Source organism: Chenopodium album, chromosome 4, assembly GCF_948465745.1.
Source record: "Chenopodium album chromosome 4, dcCheAlbu1.1, whole genome shotgun sequence".
Classification (NCBI taxonomy): domain Eukaryota; kingdom Viridiplantae; phylum Streptophyta; class Magnoliopsida; order Caryophyllales; family Amaranthaceae; genus Chenopodium; species Chenopodium album.
The window spans coordinates 3,254,721-3,273,050 of record NC_137837.1 but is presented as its reverse complement, the minus strand read 5'-3'; the positions used below and the strand labels follow the sequence as shown (position 1 = coordinate 3,273,050).

The 18,330-nt window shown below is 33.9% G+C and overlaps 1 protein-coding gene across 1 annotated transcript; it reads left to right on the top strand.

Moving 5' to 3' along the window:
• Nucleotides 1-6,522: 6,522 nt before the first annotated feature.
• Nucleotides 6,523-11,566, top strand: LOC145626347 (phospholipase A(1) LCAT3-like). The gene is made up of 11 exons (XM_081678770.1): nucleotides 6,523-6,850; nucleotides 7,078-7,169; nucleotides 8,049-8,176; nucleotides 8,296-8,431; nucleotides 8,556-8,607; nucleotides 8,725-8,825; nucleotides 8,901-9,089; nucleotides 9,483-9,640; nucleotides 10,194-10,248; nucleotides 10,560-10,613; nucleotides 11,138-11,566. Exons 1-11 carry the CDS (start codon nucleotides 6,634-6,636, stop codon nucleotides 11,303-11,305), a joined length of 1,350 nt encoding a protein of 449 aa, XP_081534896.1. The 5' UTR covers nucleotides 6,523-6,633; the 3' UTR covers nucleotides 11,306-11,566.
• The last annotated feature ends 6,764 nt before the right edge of the window (nucleotides 11,567-18,330 follow it).

Genomic DNA, 18,330 nt, shown 5'->3' with positions numbered 1-18,330 from the left:
TACATAGTACTCCGTATTATAAAGGAAGAATCAATATTGTGAATGTTAATTAATTTGGTATTTTGGTTAATTAAATTCTAAAATGTGGTATAGTTAATTTACAATAGTAAAACACGTAGAATGATTGAATCTCGTTTATATTCTTTCTCCTTAAATAACTTTCTCTGCATAGTATGAACAAACAAAGTACAGAGTACAGAATAAATTCTCACCAATAAATTTTATACAAGTAATACTATTAAATACGGAGTAATGTAATTTATCAATTAAGAAATAGAAGTTCGATTTTTATTCAAAGAATGATTAAATTGTACGAGGAATAAAGTGACGGATGCTAAAATATTAGCAGTGTAAATTGTACAAGTAGCAATTTGCTTAGTGATGAAGGAAATGGGAATAACAATTTGAATTTTGAAGAATGACACTTTATGATAATTGGACCAACAAAAGCTTGTGGAATTCAAGCTTTTCTGTCATTACTATCACATTCACTCGCCTTACTTCGCAATTTTGCTGTTTTGCATTTTGCATTTTAGCTAGGTGCTTGGGTCCCAACTCATATATTTCCAAGTTTAAAGATTCCAACAGTTTCAACTTATAACAATTGACTTATTATAGACTAATGAAAATAACTTACAACTCCCAATCTGTAATTAATTCTCTCAATCATTTTTCTTACTTCATTGTGAGGAATCAAGCAAACCTCCGCATGATTATAAACGTTATATTGTCCTACACGGCTCGACAAACGTAATTACGAGTACTTAATTAGAATACCCAAGAGGAAGAGGAAGAGAAAAGGTCACAATTTTAAAATTGTTCAATCTCTTGAAGGGTAACAATCACCTTCCTTATCTAATTGAGTTTTAATAGCTAGGTAGTAGATATAATACCTCGTATTTTTAAACCCATTTAATTATATACTAATCATATTTATTAATTTAATTACGTCTGATTTCTTCCCAAAGTATTTTAAATAACATTTAAATATACTTTTAGATAATACAATAACATTATTTAACTTGTCATTATATAATTTTACGGAAATAATCATTACATTTATAAAATATTTTTATTTATACGTATGAGTTCCGGAAATATAATACTCGGAAATAATATTTTTTCTACTTTGAGTATTTCTTTACTCCAAGTCAAAAGACTTAAGTCCATTCCTTACTCATAAAGCATGACCAGAGTCATAAACTTTCTCTATAAGCTTGAATTCTTGACCCCCAAGTTGTTGACATCATACATGATGTCAATAGTGTTCTCAAACTCTATAAAAATAACCCAAAGTTTAGCCATTTTAAGCCAAAAGTCTCTTGATCTCAAAGCTCCATCTTCCTTTTCTTCTTTCTTTTTTCTTATGCATCTCATTTTCGTATTAGTTCGGCCCGTATATGTTACAAGCCATTTTTTACCATTTTTTGATCATTTTTAGCATTCTGCTGTTTGAGCCAAAGTCGTTCCTCTAAAAAAGTCATTGAGGTTAGGCTCAAGAATCACCCAATTTCGAATGATGATTATTCCAATAAAAAAGTTAAAATCTCTTTGTATGCATTTTAAAATAAGATCATTGGATGTGGCATGACCAAAAAGGTTGTTGAATGATGATGTGGTGCTATACCTGTGCAAGAAGGGATACACGTGGCACATGTACCATTTTTTAAATGCAACTGCAAGTCTCTGTTTTGAAAAGCCTTACATAATTATGTCGCGATAATATCCCTAAGTTACTTTCTAAATCATGTTTTATAATAATTAATATTGGAAAGTAATTTAGGGTGATACAATATATTACAAATCCATACTTAGTTTCAATGTAAGAATGAAACAAGCCAACTACCCTTTCCTTTCAATTAGTTGGATTATTTTTAAAATTAAATCATTTGAAATGGATCAAACTAGACTTTGAGCCTGTTCACATTTACTGAACTGAGTTGAACTAAATATTTTATGAGCGAGGGAAATTAAGAGCAGAACTGAACTGATTGGAGTTGAACTGAACTGAAATTAAGTAAATGTGAGTAGGCCCTGTATGTTAATATTTTGATGTTTATATGAGTGGCAATATTCAATCCAACATTTTAAATTGAAATCAAAAGGTAAAGTTTAACTAAATTTGTGAATTAAAATGAGTCTTTAATTTATACACTACCATTTATTTAATACTAATGGTTATATTACATAGCCAAAGCCCAATACCAAAACGTTTAGCTCTTGTGTCAAAAAAAAAAAAACGTTTAGCTCAACAATACAATTGCACAAGAACAAAAACTGACCAATTTGGTCCAAATAAAAAAACCCAAAACATAAAACCCATTTAAAATAAACCAGGAAATTAAAACAAATAATAGGGACAAAATCGGAAACAACCAAACTTAAAATTAGGGTTTTTCACAGTCACAATTCACAAACCCTACATATACTTCTCATCCGCCGGAAAAGCAGAGGAGAGAGAATTCTTCATCAGCTCTAGCGGATTCCTGGGTTTTTCGAGCTGAGCAAAAATGGTATAATTTCTCATTTTTTTCTATTTATTTTTTATTATGTTGTTCTTTTAGATCTGTTAGAACTGATGAATTGTTTTTTATTTCATTAAAATTTATCTGATTGTTTGTTTATAGCATTTTGTTTGATAATGGGTGTTGATTATAAGCGAAATTTGGGCATTTACTTGTTTAATTCATACATTTGTGGAATGATTTATTGTAAATTAGAGCTTGATAGTGTTATTGATGCTGTATTTCATGGGAAATTCACAACAATTAAGCTGGTTTTTGCTACTTATTATTGAAATATGCTTTGTGAATAATCTGTGCAAATTTGTTCTGGGATTTTTTGGGTGAATATGGTTGAGTATTTTATCAGCATTCATTGATATTAATTTAGCATGATCAAAATACTGCGTCAGATCGAGTAGTTTTATTCTTAAATTAAAAGGTAGTTTCTTTGGGCTTTGATAGTAATGAATCTTATTGGGAAAAGGGAGGTTAGCTTGTAGTGATGAAATGAGGTTATTAATGAGTAGCATTGGTTTTGGATAAAATTGTTGAACAGAAAACTTAATTTAGAGTGTTGGTATTTGATGTTAGGATTAAAAGTGAGATCTTTTTTTAGTATATTGATTAAATTCATGGTGCTCTTAGTTATAGTTTGATGAAATGTAATGCGTCGAAATACTGATTACTAGCGTTTAACTTGATGATGGGCGTTATGTATGAGCCGATGCGAAATTGAGCTCCATGTTTGAATTTGTTAGGGAGAGGCTGTATACTCTTTCCTTTTCTCATTCAGGGGTACATTTGTCAATTAATCATTCCCTCTTGTTTGTGATGGGTTTACGTGTTATGTTACTATGGAAAAATTTGATTTTTTGATGTAGGGTAAAATGTGGGTGCTGTTGATTGAGTTTGATGTATTGCAATGCGTCGAAATACTGATTACTAGCGTTTAACCTTATTAATGGGCGTTATGTATGAGCCGATGCAAAATTGAACTCTGTGTTTGAATTGGTTAGGGAAGAGGCTGTGTACTCTTTCCTTTTTCTCATCCAGGGATACATTAGAACTCATTGCCCCTGTTGGGGAGTAACACTTGGCTTGCTTTTCAGACTAATGGGAGGTTTAACTAGTTTTACAAAGATTAGAGATTTGATTACTTTTGTTGATTCAAATTTTGATGCTGAGAATTGTTTTATATAAATGGGAGGTTTAACTAGTTTTACAAAGATTAGAGATTTGATTACTTTTGTTGATTCAAATTTTGATGCTGAGAATTGTTTTATATAAATGGGATGTAACACAATCCATTTATTGCGTCAAAATACTGATTACTAGCGCTACAGCTTAATGGGCGTTATGTATGAGCTGACGCAAAATCAAACTCCACGTTTGGATTCTTTTCAGGGAAGAGTATTGGTCACTCTCTCTATTTCTTCAATCGAGGATATATTTATCACTTGTTTTCCGTCACTACAATTAAATTAACTTATTCAGCTTGTTTCTTCTTGTGTAAACTCACCATGCAATAATGATTGTCCTTTGGCTGTGCATTTGTGAGATGCTGTTACAATTATTTGTAATTTCTAAGTCTGCCTTGGCTTCTAACTGTAATAAGCATGTTTTCATATCAAATCAGTTTGAGGGTTTATACAACTGGAAGTGATGTTTATGTTTGATCTTGATTTGACAGCCGAAGCAGATCCATGAGATCAAGGACTTCCTTCTCACTGCCAGAAGGAAGGATGCACGTTCTGTCAAGATCAAGAGAAGCAAGGATGTTGTGAAGTTCAAGGTTCGCTGCTCCAAGTACCTCTACACACTTTGTGTGTTTGACTCTGAGAAGGCCGATAAGTTGAAGCAATCTCTTCCCCCAGGTATTTTTTCACATACATTACTCATTGGCTTATCTGTTTAATGATTAGAACAAGTTTGAATTCTTTGATTATCCAATGCTTTGTAGACTAAAATTTCCTTCCCTCTGCAGGTTTGAGCGTGCAAGATCTGTAGATTACATGACAATGGAGTGTGATACCTGCAGTTGAGACTCAGAAAGTTTTTATTTTTTGCAACGCAAGTTTAGAAATTTATGTTAATGGATTACTGTATTCCAGAGAAGAGAGTATTATTAGGTGCTTTTTGTTACATGGATTGTTGCGATTTTGCGAAAATACAATGGATTTCTTGTAGGATGCTGTTAAGTTTCTTCTTGTGTTTTGCCATTAATCAAGCACTTCTCTTTACAAAGTTTTCCATACCTACTTGATGATTTATAGATAAAAGAGTTCGACCTTGTAGAATTTGTATTTGTAGCTTCATTCGTGCTGTTAAATTCGTGTTAGGAGATCTAGACCCCATTGTTGGTACTTGTACTTTCATTTGTGTTGTCAAGACTTGTAGTTTAGCTCGAACTTCGGATATTCTTTTAGTCATTTAAGGTTAGCCAAAGCCATTGATATTTGATATAAGTCGTACTAAAACCGAACCCGAGCCCAAGTATACACAAGCTTTGTTCATTTGTTGTAATATACGATTGTTCTCTAGTCTACTATCATTCTCTTACGTAGTTACGTGCAAGGATGTGCTTCATCTTTACGTGGCTTGGGCAAATTTAGTTGAAGAAATTGTCTTTCTATGAAAAATTCTCGGATATTCTAATCTAAGATACCTGTCACATATAATGTATACCTAGATTTTCTGATTTTTTTTTTACTCTTATAGTATTATTTTATCAATTGGCAAAAATTCTCGGAAATTGTTGTGTAAATGACTGGATAAGTGAATAGTGACACCAATCATTATCAAATTTTTTGACCATTAGATTATTAACTTCTAATCTTTTCTAACCATTCCTTCAAAAACAAAACAAAATAAAATCTTTCCTAACCATCCATCTAATTTTTTTGGACTTTATGATATTTCAACTACTATTACACTCTTTAAAAAACTTAAGAGTTTATCTTCTGTCGGTTCCGCTAGCATTTTCGTCTAATCTTTATCCACAATTAGTTATGGTATTTTCATAAATCATAATTTCTCGTTATGAAAGATACATTTCTGTTTCTAAATACTTGTCACACAATCATGGCATATAAGAGTATAAGACATTTCTCTTACACTTTTACAGTCTTACGTACCAAAAATTTGCTAGGGTAGCAAGTGAATATTTTGAAGAAAAAAAAAAAGTGAAATTGACGAAGAAAGGCAGATAAAACATGGAGAAAGGAAAGTGGACACGCGGAGCACGTGGCTCATAAATACATAATGTACTACTCCGTAGTTCACCTTTATGGCTCATCTAATCTAATCTAATTCAAGTTATGCTTCTTTACTCCCTTGCATGATTAAGAACCAAGTTACCAAGCACCTAACATTAATGACCTTCTCTATTTCATCAAACATTTTAATAAAAAAAATTCAAATAAAACCATAATACCATTACACAAAAATAAAGAGTGTACAAACAAAATTTAAATGATTTAAAATGTCCTCAAATATGAGTATGACATTTATTTTTGTTTATTTATTTATTTATTTATTTATTTATTTTTTTTTTTCTATGGAGAAGTTTCAATAATAATAGGTAATGTAGACAATATTCAATCTCAAAATATCGACTTAAACACATTAATCAACTATAGATAGTTAACTTCTACAACATGTCTTAACTTAAGGTCTGTTCTCATATGTTTATTTTCAGTTCAGTTCCTAATTTCCTTCTCTTATAAAATATTTATTTCAGTTCAGTTCAGTTTAACTGATTTCAGTCTATTAGAACAGACCCTTAATTCTCATAAGTTATAGACTTATAACCTAGCATTCAAAAGTTATTTTAACGACCCAATTGCCACCGCCACTATCGAAGTATTTGTAAGACGGGGTTAATACGTAACAATTTTACAAATATGACAAATGTAAGGGTACCAAGAATAAACTCCGTCAAAAAAAAAAAAAAAAAAAAAAAAAAAAAAAAAAAAAAAAAACTGTATATGGAGTTTGTAAGTTTACCGCTTTATTAATACACAAAGCAAAGGATGAGAAAAAATGGCAAAAATAACCAATAACAAACCACCATTACTAGACTAGACTATACTACCACCTTCTTCAGTCTTCCTACCATTTTCCATCAAAAATGCCGAGCCATATTTGCCCCTGTTTCTTTGGTAGCCGAGTCACTGACTCGGCAGATAGAGACCCAGTTGTGCTAGTTTCCGGCATGGGTGGGTCCATACTAAACTCAAAGTCCAAGAACAGTTTTTTCAATTTCCAAACTCGGGTTTGGGTTCGGATTTTCTTGGCTGATTTGGAGTTTAAGCGCAAACTTTGGTCTATCTATAATCCCAATACTGGTTTTTCTCTTTTTCTATCTCTTGATTGATTTCTTGGATTAATACTATAATATTTAATTCGACTTTTATGTGATTTGGGGTGACGGATTATGTTGTATACAATACACCCGTTGTACACGAGTTTTTCGTGTTTTTTGGGTTTTGAAAAATATTGGGGTTTGGGAATCATCTTTGGAGTCTAGTGTTTTTGGTTGTTAAAAAGATTTAATTTGGCAATGTTTGATCAGGGTATACTGAGGAATTGGACAAAAATTCTGAGATTGTAGTACCTGATGATGATTATGGATTATATGCAATTGACATATTGGATCCTTCACTGGTAAGCTTCTTAATAGTTCTTGATTTTTTTAATTTTTTTTTATTTTTATTTATTTTTATTTATTTTTTGGCTTATATGGACACTTTTGGCTCATTTATTGATTTTATCTTTTTGACCAATTTTGATGATTTTTATCTTTTTGCTGATTGTGATTGTCAACTCTAGTATGTTGTTAAAATTGATATGGATCCAATTAGTATAGTTTAAATTATTTTTTAAAATTGTGGTAATTGATGCCTTTTTGGTTGATTTACATATTATTTTTCCATGATTTATGAAATGTGAAGTAAAAATGTGAACTATGTTAGTTTATCTCTAATGAAAGTATGGTTGGAGGAATCGGAATGGAATGGAATGAAATCGAATGAGAGGGGTAACGATAATCATTATTACTTTATTGTAATGGGATGGTAGTGTTTTTAATGAGAGAGGGAGGGAGATTGAGGCCTAGGTAAATATTTGATGTGTTGCTACTGGTTTTGGGAGTGTATCGAGTTCGTGGAATCAATTAGAAATCTTCATGCCAAACATGTTGTTAGTATATGAATATGGTGCACTAATGATACAAGATGATCTGCTGTTAGCTGCAATGAACCTGTGCTCTTATACCGTAATTGGCTAAACAATAACTTGTTGTAAAACAAAATGTACTCTAGGCTTGCTTTTCATGTTAAGCCCCTTTCCCTTTCGATCATTTTAAAGGAATAATAGAAAAAGAAGTACCTCTGCTGTATACTGTACAAGGGTTTTTGTAGGTGGGTGTAAAAGGGGGGGTGGGGGGGGGGGGGGGTGGGTTCTATCCTCATGACTGCTTAATGAATTAGTATGGTGGTCTAACTCTTCAATTATCTGACAAAGCTGTCTTCTTTACTGCTTCAGTTTGTGAAATGTATCAACCTGACAGATGTGTACCATTTCCATGAGATGATTAATATGCTTGTTGATTGCGGATATAAGAAGGGCACCACATTGTTTGGCTACGGTTATGATTTCCGACAAAGCAATAGGTAAGTTCAGGTTTCATTTGGTGGACTACGACTACCATTAGTTGAGTGTATTCTACTTGAGTTTCTACCAGTTTTTTGGGTGGCTATTTTGAAGATTTTCAGCAACATATTTCTTGCAGGATTGACAAGTTGATGGATGGTCTTAAAGCAAAGCTGGAGACTGCATATAAAGCTTCTGGAGGAAGACAAATTAACTTAATTTCACATTCTATGGGTGGAGTATTGGTCAAGTGTTTTATGGCTCTATATCCTGATGTGCGCACATATTCTCTTGGTGACAAGTTGAACTATCACCCATTTTCCCAATTGATTTTCTTAATTCTAGATATCATATATCTGATGTATGTTTTCAAAAGATAATGCTTTCTCTATCTTGCAGACGTTCTCCAAGTATGTTAACAAGTGGATTTGCATAGCTTGCCCTTTCCAAGGTAGTATCACTAGCTTCCTTTTAAACACGCCCTCATGTTTCTTCTTACTAGAATTTGTAAGTGACATGGTAAGTGGTAAGGCTAGTAACCATAATTATATTGGTGCATTTTTAACAGGTGCACCAGGATATATTAATGATGCACTCTTAACTGGGGTGCAATTCATTGAAGGTTTTGAGAGTTATTTTTTCGTGAAAAGATGGACCATGCACCAACTGGTAACCTTATAATTCAAAGTTGTCCAGACAAATCTGATTATCTACACTTGTATGATAAATTTAATCTGCCTTTAGGTAGTTGAGTGCCCGTCAGTCTATGAGATGTTGCCAAATCCACTGTTCAGCTGGAAAGAGGTCCCTAAAATTTGTGTTTGGCGTAAAGTTTCTTCGGATGATGAAGATGACTCCTCAACTGCGAAGCTTATATCATATGACCCACTGGAAAGCATCAATCTCTTTGAGGAAGCTTTGAGGGATAATGAGGTGTGTACTCTGAACTTATGCAGGCTCAAGCTGAAGCAACATAGAGGTTTTGCTGTCCAAATAGTTGTTGCTGCATATATAGTAATTGTAGCTTTGGGTTCATTATAGATTTACTGGAGTATTAGTAATGCTGTTATATGTAGGTGGGGCATAACTCGTTAGATATTATGACTATAGGCTTAGAAGGGGGTCATTTTCTACTTATTCTACACCTAGATGCAGACTAGTTACGAGTCTTATGACCCAAAATTCGTTGTTGTTTGCTTTACCTTCACTCTTTATATACTTGAAGTAGTTGTGCATTATCATTAGTAGGTTTGACATACTGTTGTCTTCAAATTTGACCATATTAGATGGAGAAGTTTATACCTAATTCAGTAATCTACTATGCAGCTTAACTACAACGGTAAAATGGTTTCTCTTCCCTTCAACCATGCTATTCTCAAATGGGCTGCTGGCACTCGTGAACTCCTCAACAAAGCAAAATTGCCAGAAGGAGTTAGCTTTTATAACATTTATGGAACTTCATTTGACACCCCTTTTGATGTTTGGTAAGTGACGAGTTAATCCAGAAAAACTAGGATACTTTAAAAATTTGTTATGACTGAGATTGTAACAAGGTAGGATGAGCTGATGTTGGTCATGTGGTTGGTGGAAAATATTTAAAAAAATGTTCGCAAAAAGATGAAAAAACAGAAGAATTTATCATGAATTGGTCTGCCCTAAGTTAAAAACCTTGAGATTGTTATAGTGTTTGAATTATTACGTCTAATTGCCTGCATTACTCCATAAGTCATGCTAGAATTATCTTATTTAAGTAAGACCGTCATTACTAAGAGCAGATCAGCGACTGCAATAGCCTATATGCCAATAACCTGGCTGCCAGTTTTGGTATCAAAGTACTCTTTACAACAGGTTTGATTGTAGCTCAATTCGTGAAATGAATTCAAGTAAATGATCAGTAATCTACAGCAATAACTTCATATTTTCTTCTAACCATTTAAAACTTGAAAATCTTGGCTGCTTGTTTTTAGCTACATGCAATGCATCTCCCATATTTTGATTTTTCTTCTCTTCTGAAATTAACCCATTATTTACATGCAGCTATGGTTCCGAAACTTCTCCTGTTGATGACTTGTCCGAAATATGTCATTCATCGGTGAGTAGGCTTATTATTCCACAACATGCTTCCATTGTCTTATGTGCATGTCAATGTTACTAGTCTCATAGGGATAATGATTACTGATTCTCCTTCCATTAATCAATTTCCCCTTTCTCTCTTTACACCTTCCCTTACTTTCCAGGCTTCCACTATTGTTATGTAACGTGTTTGAAGATTTTAAGTCTCATGCTCTGTGTTTGTGTAACTATACAAGGGATAATGGGTCATTCGGTTGGTTTAAAGAATCCGAGTTGCATAATTTGTATATATTGTTTTAATAATTATTGTGTTTATTGGCCTTTTTTCAGCCTGAATATTCTTTTGTGGATGGCGATGAAACTGTTCCAGCCGAATCAGCACAGGTGCAATTTCTCTTCTTTCAACCCTTCATCCTAAACACTTCTTTGTAGATTCTAAATTGTATTTACACCTTGGATACCCCTTCTGAATTCTGATTTACCATTTTGGAGTTGGGGAAAGGGCAAAAGAATATCATTTATCAGAATCATCACTAATATTTTTCACTAAAAGAGCGGCAATATTAGTGATCTATAATGTCAAGACTCCTCCTAATAGGATGGTTAAACTTAGAATGTTTCATACCTTTATGGACAGAAGAAAGTGGCAGGTTTTGGAATGTCACTAAGCGATTTTTTAAAAAACAATCTTGTATATATTTCGAAATCCATATTCCATATTGGATATGGATTAACGCCATCAACCAAGTGGATCAGTATTATGCAATGTTGCTCCGCCCTTGACAGCTTGATAGGATCAGTATTATGCTTTACAAGTTTACATGGTTATAAAGCAAGTATAATACATAGTACTTCGTATTGTGGATGATTTTGTTATGTAGCTTACTACTTTACAACTCTATGAACAGGCTGATGGATTTGATGCTGTAGAAAGGGTTGGAGTTGCTGATAACCATCGAGCGCTTTTGCAGAACGATACAGTGTTTGAACTCATTCAGAAATGGCTGGGTGTAAGCAGCCTCAAGCATACGAAATCTTCGAGAACATCCAAAGTCATGGATGCTGCTGTATTATGATCTGTATTAAAAAAAAAAATGTAAACTCTTGTAACTGTGTAACATTTACTAGGAGGCATAGTCATATATACATATACACTCAACCATTTTAGGTGGCTATTATTATTCAGATAGGAAGTGAATAATATTGATCCTGGGAAAAAAAATCTTGTATAAGACGGTCTTAATTATACTTATTGTGTTAATACATGACAATCATGACATTTACATTTAAGGAGTAATGATTTACGAAGTATGTGACAATATATTGAGTTGGTCTCATCTAAGTCTTGCTCTTTATACTTCATATTTTCTAAGATTTAAGTATGTTTTGGTGAATAATATTAGATTAAAGGGGATAATTGGATAAATTAAACGGAAATAGTACAATTAGGCTATGTTTTGACATTTGGGCTATAAATCAACAAATTACCAAACTACAACAGTTGGGTTGTGGCAGCCCATTTCTTATTAGAAAGTACTGTTACCAAATGAGACAACAGCTGTTTCTCCCTTTTCTTATCTAATACTACGTATTTGGTTTGGTTGCCAAAACCTTATTTTCTCCAAATGTGATTTACAAGATTATGAGTTCTAAAGATTTTAAGAGTTCTAAAGATGACAAGTTTATCGTAAATTTTAAAATTGTACTCCGAATAATATGAAACTACGAAGTATTACTTTCTTGCATGGTGTAAATAATCCCAACGCAAAACTTTTGGTGCCGAGACTCGAGATACAAACGCTAGATAATGCAAATACTAGGTACAAGGTAGACAACACTCCTACAATTTCAAGTCGTTGATTAATCAATAATTAATCTTGTCATATAGCTAATTAATCATAAGGATTATCAAATTAATGCACTATTATGCAAAGCTCGAAGTTTGAAAGAGAAGTAAATATGGATGTCTGATTATGAATGAACATCGATGTTTGAATAATTTGTTTGTCTTTTATCAAGCAAACAAGCAAAAGCTGAAAACCTGGATTAACAGTTTCTTGACTTCCTTAATCTCGATTTTTGACCATTATTTAGCACTCATGGACGTGAAAAATAGTGATTAGTGAATGCTAGATTGCTAGGACATTGATTTTATTTTTGTTTCGGTTTTTAATAGTTAAATTTAAAAAGGGCAGGAAGTAGTATAATACGAGTATATCTTTTATTTGTAAAGTTAGAAATTAGGGTAAAGAAATTAAAGAACAAATAGAGCGGAGAACAGTTAATTCACTTCTCTCTCCCTAACGCGTGAGGTTGGGGTGGATAAGATTTCAAAATCAAACTACTAGCAGTAAATAAAGTTTCATTTCAAATATCCTTTTACTAGAACTTAAATATCGAATTAAAAACATGATCAACGACGTACAATTATTAGTTCTATTTTTGTGATAACATAAACGCAATAATCGTTATAGTAATAACTCACTTGAATTATGAAGGCCGCGATTTTAGCTCATGGCCTCAATCTCTAATGTACATCTCTACACCATACTCACCCTTGTATAATTGTATGTACTCCGTAATAGGATATCGATCAATCTAGTCAACATTTAAAAGATGTAAAAATTGGATACAAATTAACAAAATTACACTAATGTATGGTTGGTGCACCCGGAAAGAACATTAGATATATTTAAAAGAACATGGGCGAAAAAAAGAACATTATAGATATTTATAAAGAACGTGAGCATAATATGTTCTTTAAATTTGATTATTATGTTCTTTGAGTTTGAACTATATGTTCTTTATATTATACAATATGTTATTTAATGTATGTACATTTATAATAAAATAAAAAAAAAAATCAATCACCCGAGTAACTAGAAAAAAGAACATGTTCTTTACTGTATTATCATGTTCTTTGGCTAGAGGTGATCAAATTTAGATCGACCCGGCTTGATTTTGGACGGGTTTTGGGCATAATTTTTTCGCCCCCAAATCGGGTCGGACCCGACCCATAAATTTAAATTTTTGGGCGGGTTTGGGATCGCGTTTTTATGCATTTTAGTTGATTTTTTTTACTCAACCCGAAAAGCCCGCACGGCCGGACCACTTTGGGCAGGTTTGGGCACAAAAACTTCAGCCCAAAACTTGGCCCGACTCGAGAAGTGAGCTGATTTTTTAACCTTGGCCCGGTCCACCCAATGATCACCTATATCTTTGTCAAACACGAACATGTTTTTTTTTGTCAAATATAAAGTTCTTTTTCAAACACGTTCAACAACCTAAAGAACTATAAAAATAACATGTTCTTTTTGTAAAGACTTTATGTTCTTTGTAATGTCATGTTCTTGTCAAATACAAACATGTTCTTTTGTCAAACACATGTATGTTCTTTTTCAAACACTAACATGTTCTTTTTTTTGCCCATGTTCTTTAAAATATGTCTAATGTTCTTTCCGGGTGCACCATGCGCATGGTGCACTATACTATTTTCAAAATTACACAACCTAGACCAAAATCAGATTCACAATTTCCAAGAAGAATTACTTTCTCATATATGTTCAATAATTATCTCACGAAATTAACATTATAAATTTGAATTAAATCTCTCGAACACTTCATTCCAATTTGGAGTATATGAATGACAAAACTTGTAGATTTAATTAGTGGCAAGCTGCATTATGGAACGGATCTAGCACACGTGACTTTCTTCATCTTAAATCACACGCAATTGAATGTGTCTAAGCTTAATTATAATTTATAATACCCAATTAAAACTTCAATAATTAAGTTTTTTTTGTTGTTAAATTGCATGGATCAATGTATGAATGCAAATTGCATTGAGAGCTCATATGCCAAGGGAGATCAACTTAGGCCCCGGGATATTCAACAATATATAAGATTTACATATTTAAATATCTTATAGTAATAATGTTTAAGATTCAAGATCAATTAGATTGGTACAATTGATCTATGGATTGCAAGATCAAGATTCAAGACTTATTAAACAATGGATAATATTTTTTTCCGTCTTTCGAACATTATAATAACTTGGAAAATATATACCTTTGTCGCGCAATTGTTGAAGGTAGGGATCGCTATATACGTGCAGGATGATTGTTTGAAATTAAAACTAACAATTTTATGCAATATTATTTACAATCACAATAATTTTAAATCTCTTAAAGTATAGAAAAAAAAATTTGTAACGGAGATGCATACATGAAGTAGAGATTAACCACGATACATATAGACCTAGTGAAACTTTATATTAAATTTAACGAATTGACAATAGGTGGAGCAACCACTAGTATAGACTTACGATATACTATATATCTATACTTGATCATTTTCATCAATATGGGATCTTAGCAAGCACAGTATGATTATTTTATCAAATAATAGGAGTAATTCTTGGAGAAAAACCCTAGTAAAAAGGAGGTTTGAATCCCAATTACTGTTTCCCGTTGGATTATGAGCATTTCTAGGGCAAAATGTTAAGCAAAAATATAAATGAGAAGAATTAAGTATAAAATTATAAATATTAGAAGACAGCCCTAGACAAGCATGAGGCAAAGTGCAAGTTATTGATTAAATCAAGAAAAATATAAAAATAATAATGAAGCTCTAATCCCACACTAATTAGCTTAGCTTTAATTTTGTCTCTTTTATCTTTCATAGAGCCACAAGACCTAGCTACCCTCTATGAATTAGCAGTCATAAGACTCATAACTAACCTTGCTTTGTAATTAATTAATTAATTAAATTAAGTAATTGAGTGTACAATATTAATATTATGTTAAAAATATAATTGCAATTAAAAACCCTAGTATTTTTGCAAATAAATAGGGTATTACTTTAATTTGTATGATGATCTATAAGTTCTTTATCCGCCTACCTTTTCGATAGGATGTCGTGACAGAGATTGTTCTTTTATGTGCAGAAGATTTTCATGTAATTGTTTGAGGTTTGACCATAATTTGGCCAGGTCATTTTTATCATGCATTATTTAACATTTTAGCAGATATTTTTATGTGTTTATTTTAAACAAATAATAATAACATGTAATGGGTTTTTATTTTTGCATTGATTGATGATTTTTTTTTTTTTTTTTTGGTGAAAGCATTGATTGATGATTGCGATTTGAGGTACGGGTGATTGGGGTTATGTAAGATAGCCTCATAGTTGATGTGATATAGAGTAGTGTACATGACAAGAGTAAGTGTTCGGAAGCATATACAATGTAACCTAGTTTCTAAAACTAAGAATTAAGGAATGAAAGGAGTAAAGCGTCATCAATTGATATATTATGATTGTATTTGGAGCTACTTTAATTTGTTATGTATAGGGTAAACTTTATTGGGCAAGCTCATATCGGATCGGAGGAGAGTACATATGATCACATATACGGAGTAATACTTAACAGAGTTCTATTCTAAAATGAATTGACAATTAATGGAATAACCCACATTATTATAAAAACCAAAAAACAACTGTTATGTGGGGCCCATGCTCGGAAAACTGGTCGGAGTATAGGTCGGGTGGTAAAATCTACATGTGTTTGTAAAATATGAGTGGTTATTTTTAATTTTTTTAAAAAAGGTGGTTATTTCAATACATTGTACATTTTGGGGTGGTAATTTACAAAAAATCCAAGACTTACCGTACTTGGAGCAAACACTGAAGAGGTTTATCAACGTGTGATTCGATGCACAAGCATGGAGCCTGCCAACCAAAAAAGCCGATAACTACTCACACATTTTCCGTACCACTATGTCAAGAAATCCCGAGCGTACAACCCACAACCACAAATATGACTGCAAAAATTCGTAAACAATTCCAATCGTTAACATAGGCTAAACTCACTACTACGATGATTTCATGCAACAATGTGAAGAATTAGACTAGTCACGAATACTAATCGTCCTCGCTCGTATCCGATTATTATAGTCCGCCATCAATCCACCTTGAAACACTACATCCTCATCGGTTCGCGAATACTTTATGTAGAAAATAAGGCAACATACAGAGTTCCATTAGTTCGCCAAGGTTTTCCCAGCCGTGCAACCCCACAACCACAAACGTAGTAGCAAGAATTTTCCGGAATCCCCAAACTCACATAGGTTCCCCGTCAACGAATAATTGTCGCGTTACCACTGCTTCGTCGAATAAAACCCCGAACTATGTATCCTGAAACAACAAAAAGTCATTACAAGAAATAGTTAAAAACACCCTAACTAACATAGAAATCAACGTCAACGGATGGGAAATTAATTGAAGGCAAGACGAAAAATATCAGCTTCATAGATACGAGGTCGCGTCTGCATCGTTTCTAGCTAATGGCCAGGTCAACATTCCCGACCTCGAAGCTATGATACCGTCATAATTTCCGCCTCGCCCCATGTACTTTATAGACATCTTTATAGGCGTGTAATGGTTCTGAACCACCTTATATGACCCCATGAGTCACCCCACGCATTCAGTTCAATTTTTGAAAAAATGTCAAAAACTACCCCGAAATCGTGTATTATAGCCTTTAATTTTGGACAAATTTTTACTTTTTCAGACCCGGGAACAAAAATTGCCGAGATGCTTCCCATGGAACCCAATACACCCCGAGAGTCCATTTGGGTAGTAAAACCATCCAATATGCCTTCAAACTGTCAATTTACCTGTTTACAACTTGCACCCATTTCATAAACTCGAGGCTACCACGGACATTTAGGGAACATATAATGATCATATATGGTTCCAAACGACATTATATGACCCTAAGATGTATCCCCTGTTATCTCGAGAGTTTTCGACACCGGGTCCCGGAACCTCCGAAATTGGCCAAAAAGCATGTATTATAGCCTTTAATTTTGTCAATTTTCGACTATTTTTGACCCGGAAACAAAAACTCCCGAGAAGCTACCTATAGGCTTTAATACCCTCCGGGAGTCCAATTGGTTGGGTGGGAGCATCCAATTTTCCTTTACGCATCCAATTTACTAATTTCCGTACACGCTTCTTGTATTGGCTATAAGCTTCCATGGGGCTTTTATGTAGTCGACGTATGGTCTGATATGGGTCCAAACTACATCATATGACCCCGTGCAGCCGGGATGTATCCCGTACAATTTTGTTATGAATTTCTTACACCGGGTCCCGACACCTCCTAAATTGCTCCGAATTTGTGTATTATAGCCTTCAAATTTAGCTTCCGTACATCATTTTTTCACCCGACAAGATTATGCATCCAAGTACTTCCATGGGTTCCCAAAGGCCCTTGGGAGTCATGGATAATGCCCAGAACCATCTTATTCATCCTTAATCATCATGTCTTAAGGCAACGACGGTATGCCCTCAAACGACAAAACTAGTTGTCTGTATGCCTTGTCCTTGGGTGCACATTTCTTGTGCACATGCCAAAAGCCCCCTTGCACCATCCCACACCCCAATACTTTGGCTTTGTGACTTGTCTCAATTCACTACTTAGCATTTTTTAGCATATAAGAAGCACTGTTAACCTTGTTTTCCAAAATATACGTGATTTTAGGGAATAAGGTGGAAGGATGAATAGAAGTGACATAGGGATGAATCTTAGTGGATCGTGTCAGCAAGGACACTCTGCCACTTACAATACCCCGTCGCGTATTTATGTCGTCTGCAAAGGATTCAACTCGATGCTCAGTAGGAATTGTACTTTAAGGCAGCTCTCACGGCGCATCCACCATGCGAGCTTAGCCTACGACACGTGCCCTTGGGGGCCGGGGCGAAGCCCCTATTGTAGGACGACAATCGGGCGGCGGGCGCATGCGTCGTTTCTGGCCCGGATTCTGACTTAGAGGCGTTCAGTCATAATCCAGCACACGGTAGCTTCGCGCCATTGGCTTTTCAACCAAGCGTGATGACCAATTGTGTGAATCAACGGCTCCTATCATATATACTAGGTTGAATTACCATTGCGACACTGTCATCAGTAGTGTAAAATTAACCTGTCTCACGAGTCACGACTGTCTAAACCCAGCTCACGTTTCCTATTGGTGGGTGAACAATCCAACACTTGGTGAATTCTGCTTCACAATGATAGGAAGAGCCGACATCGAAGGATAAA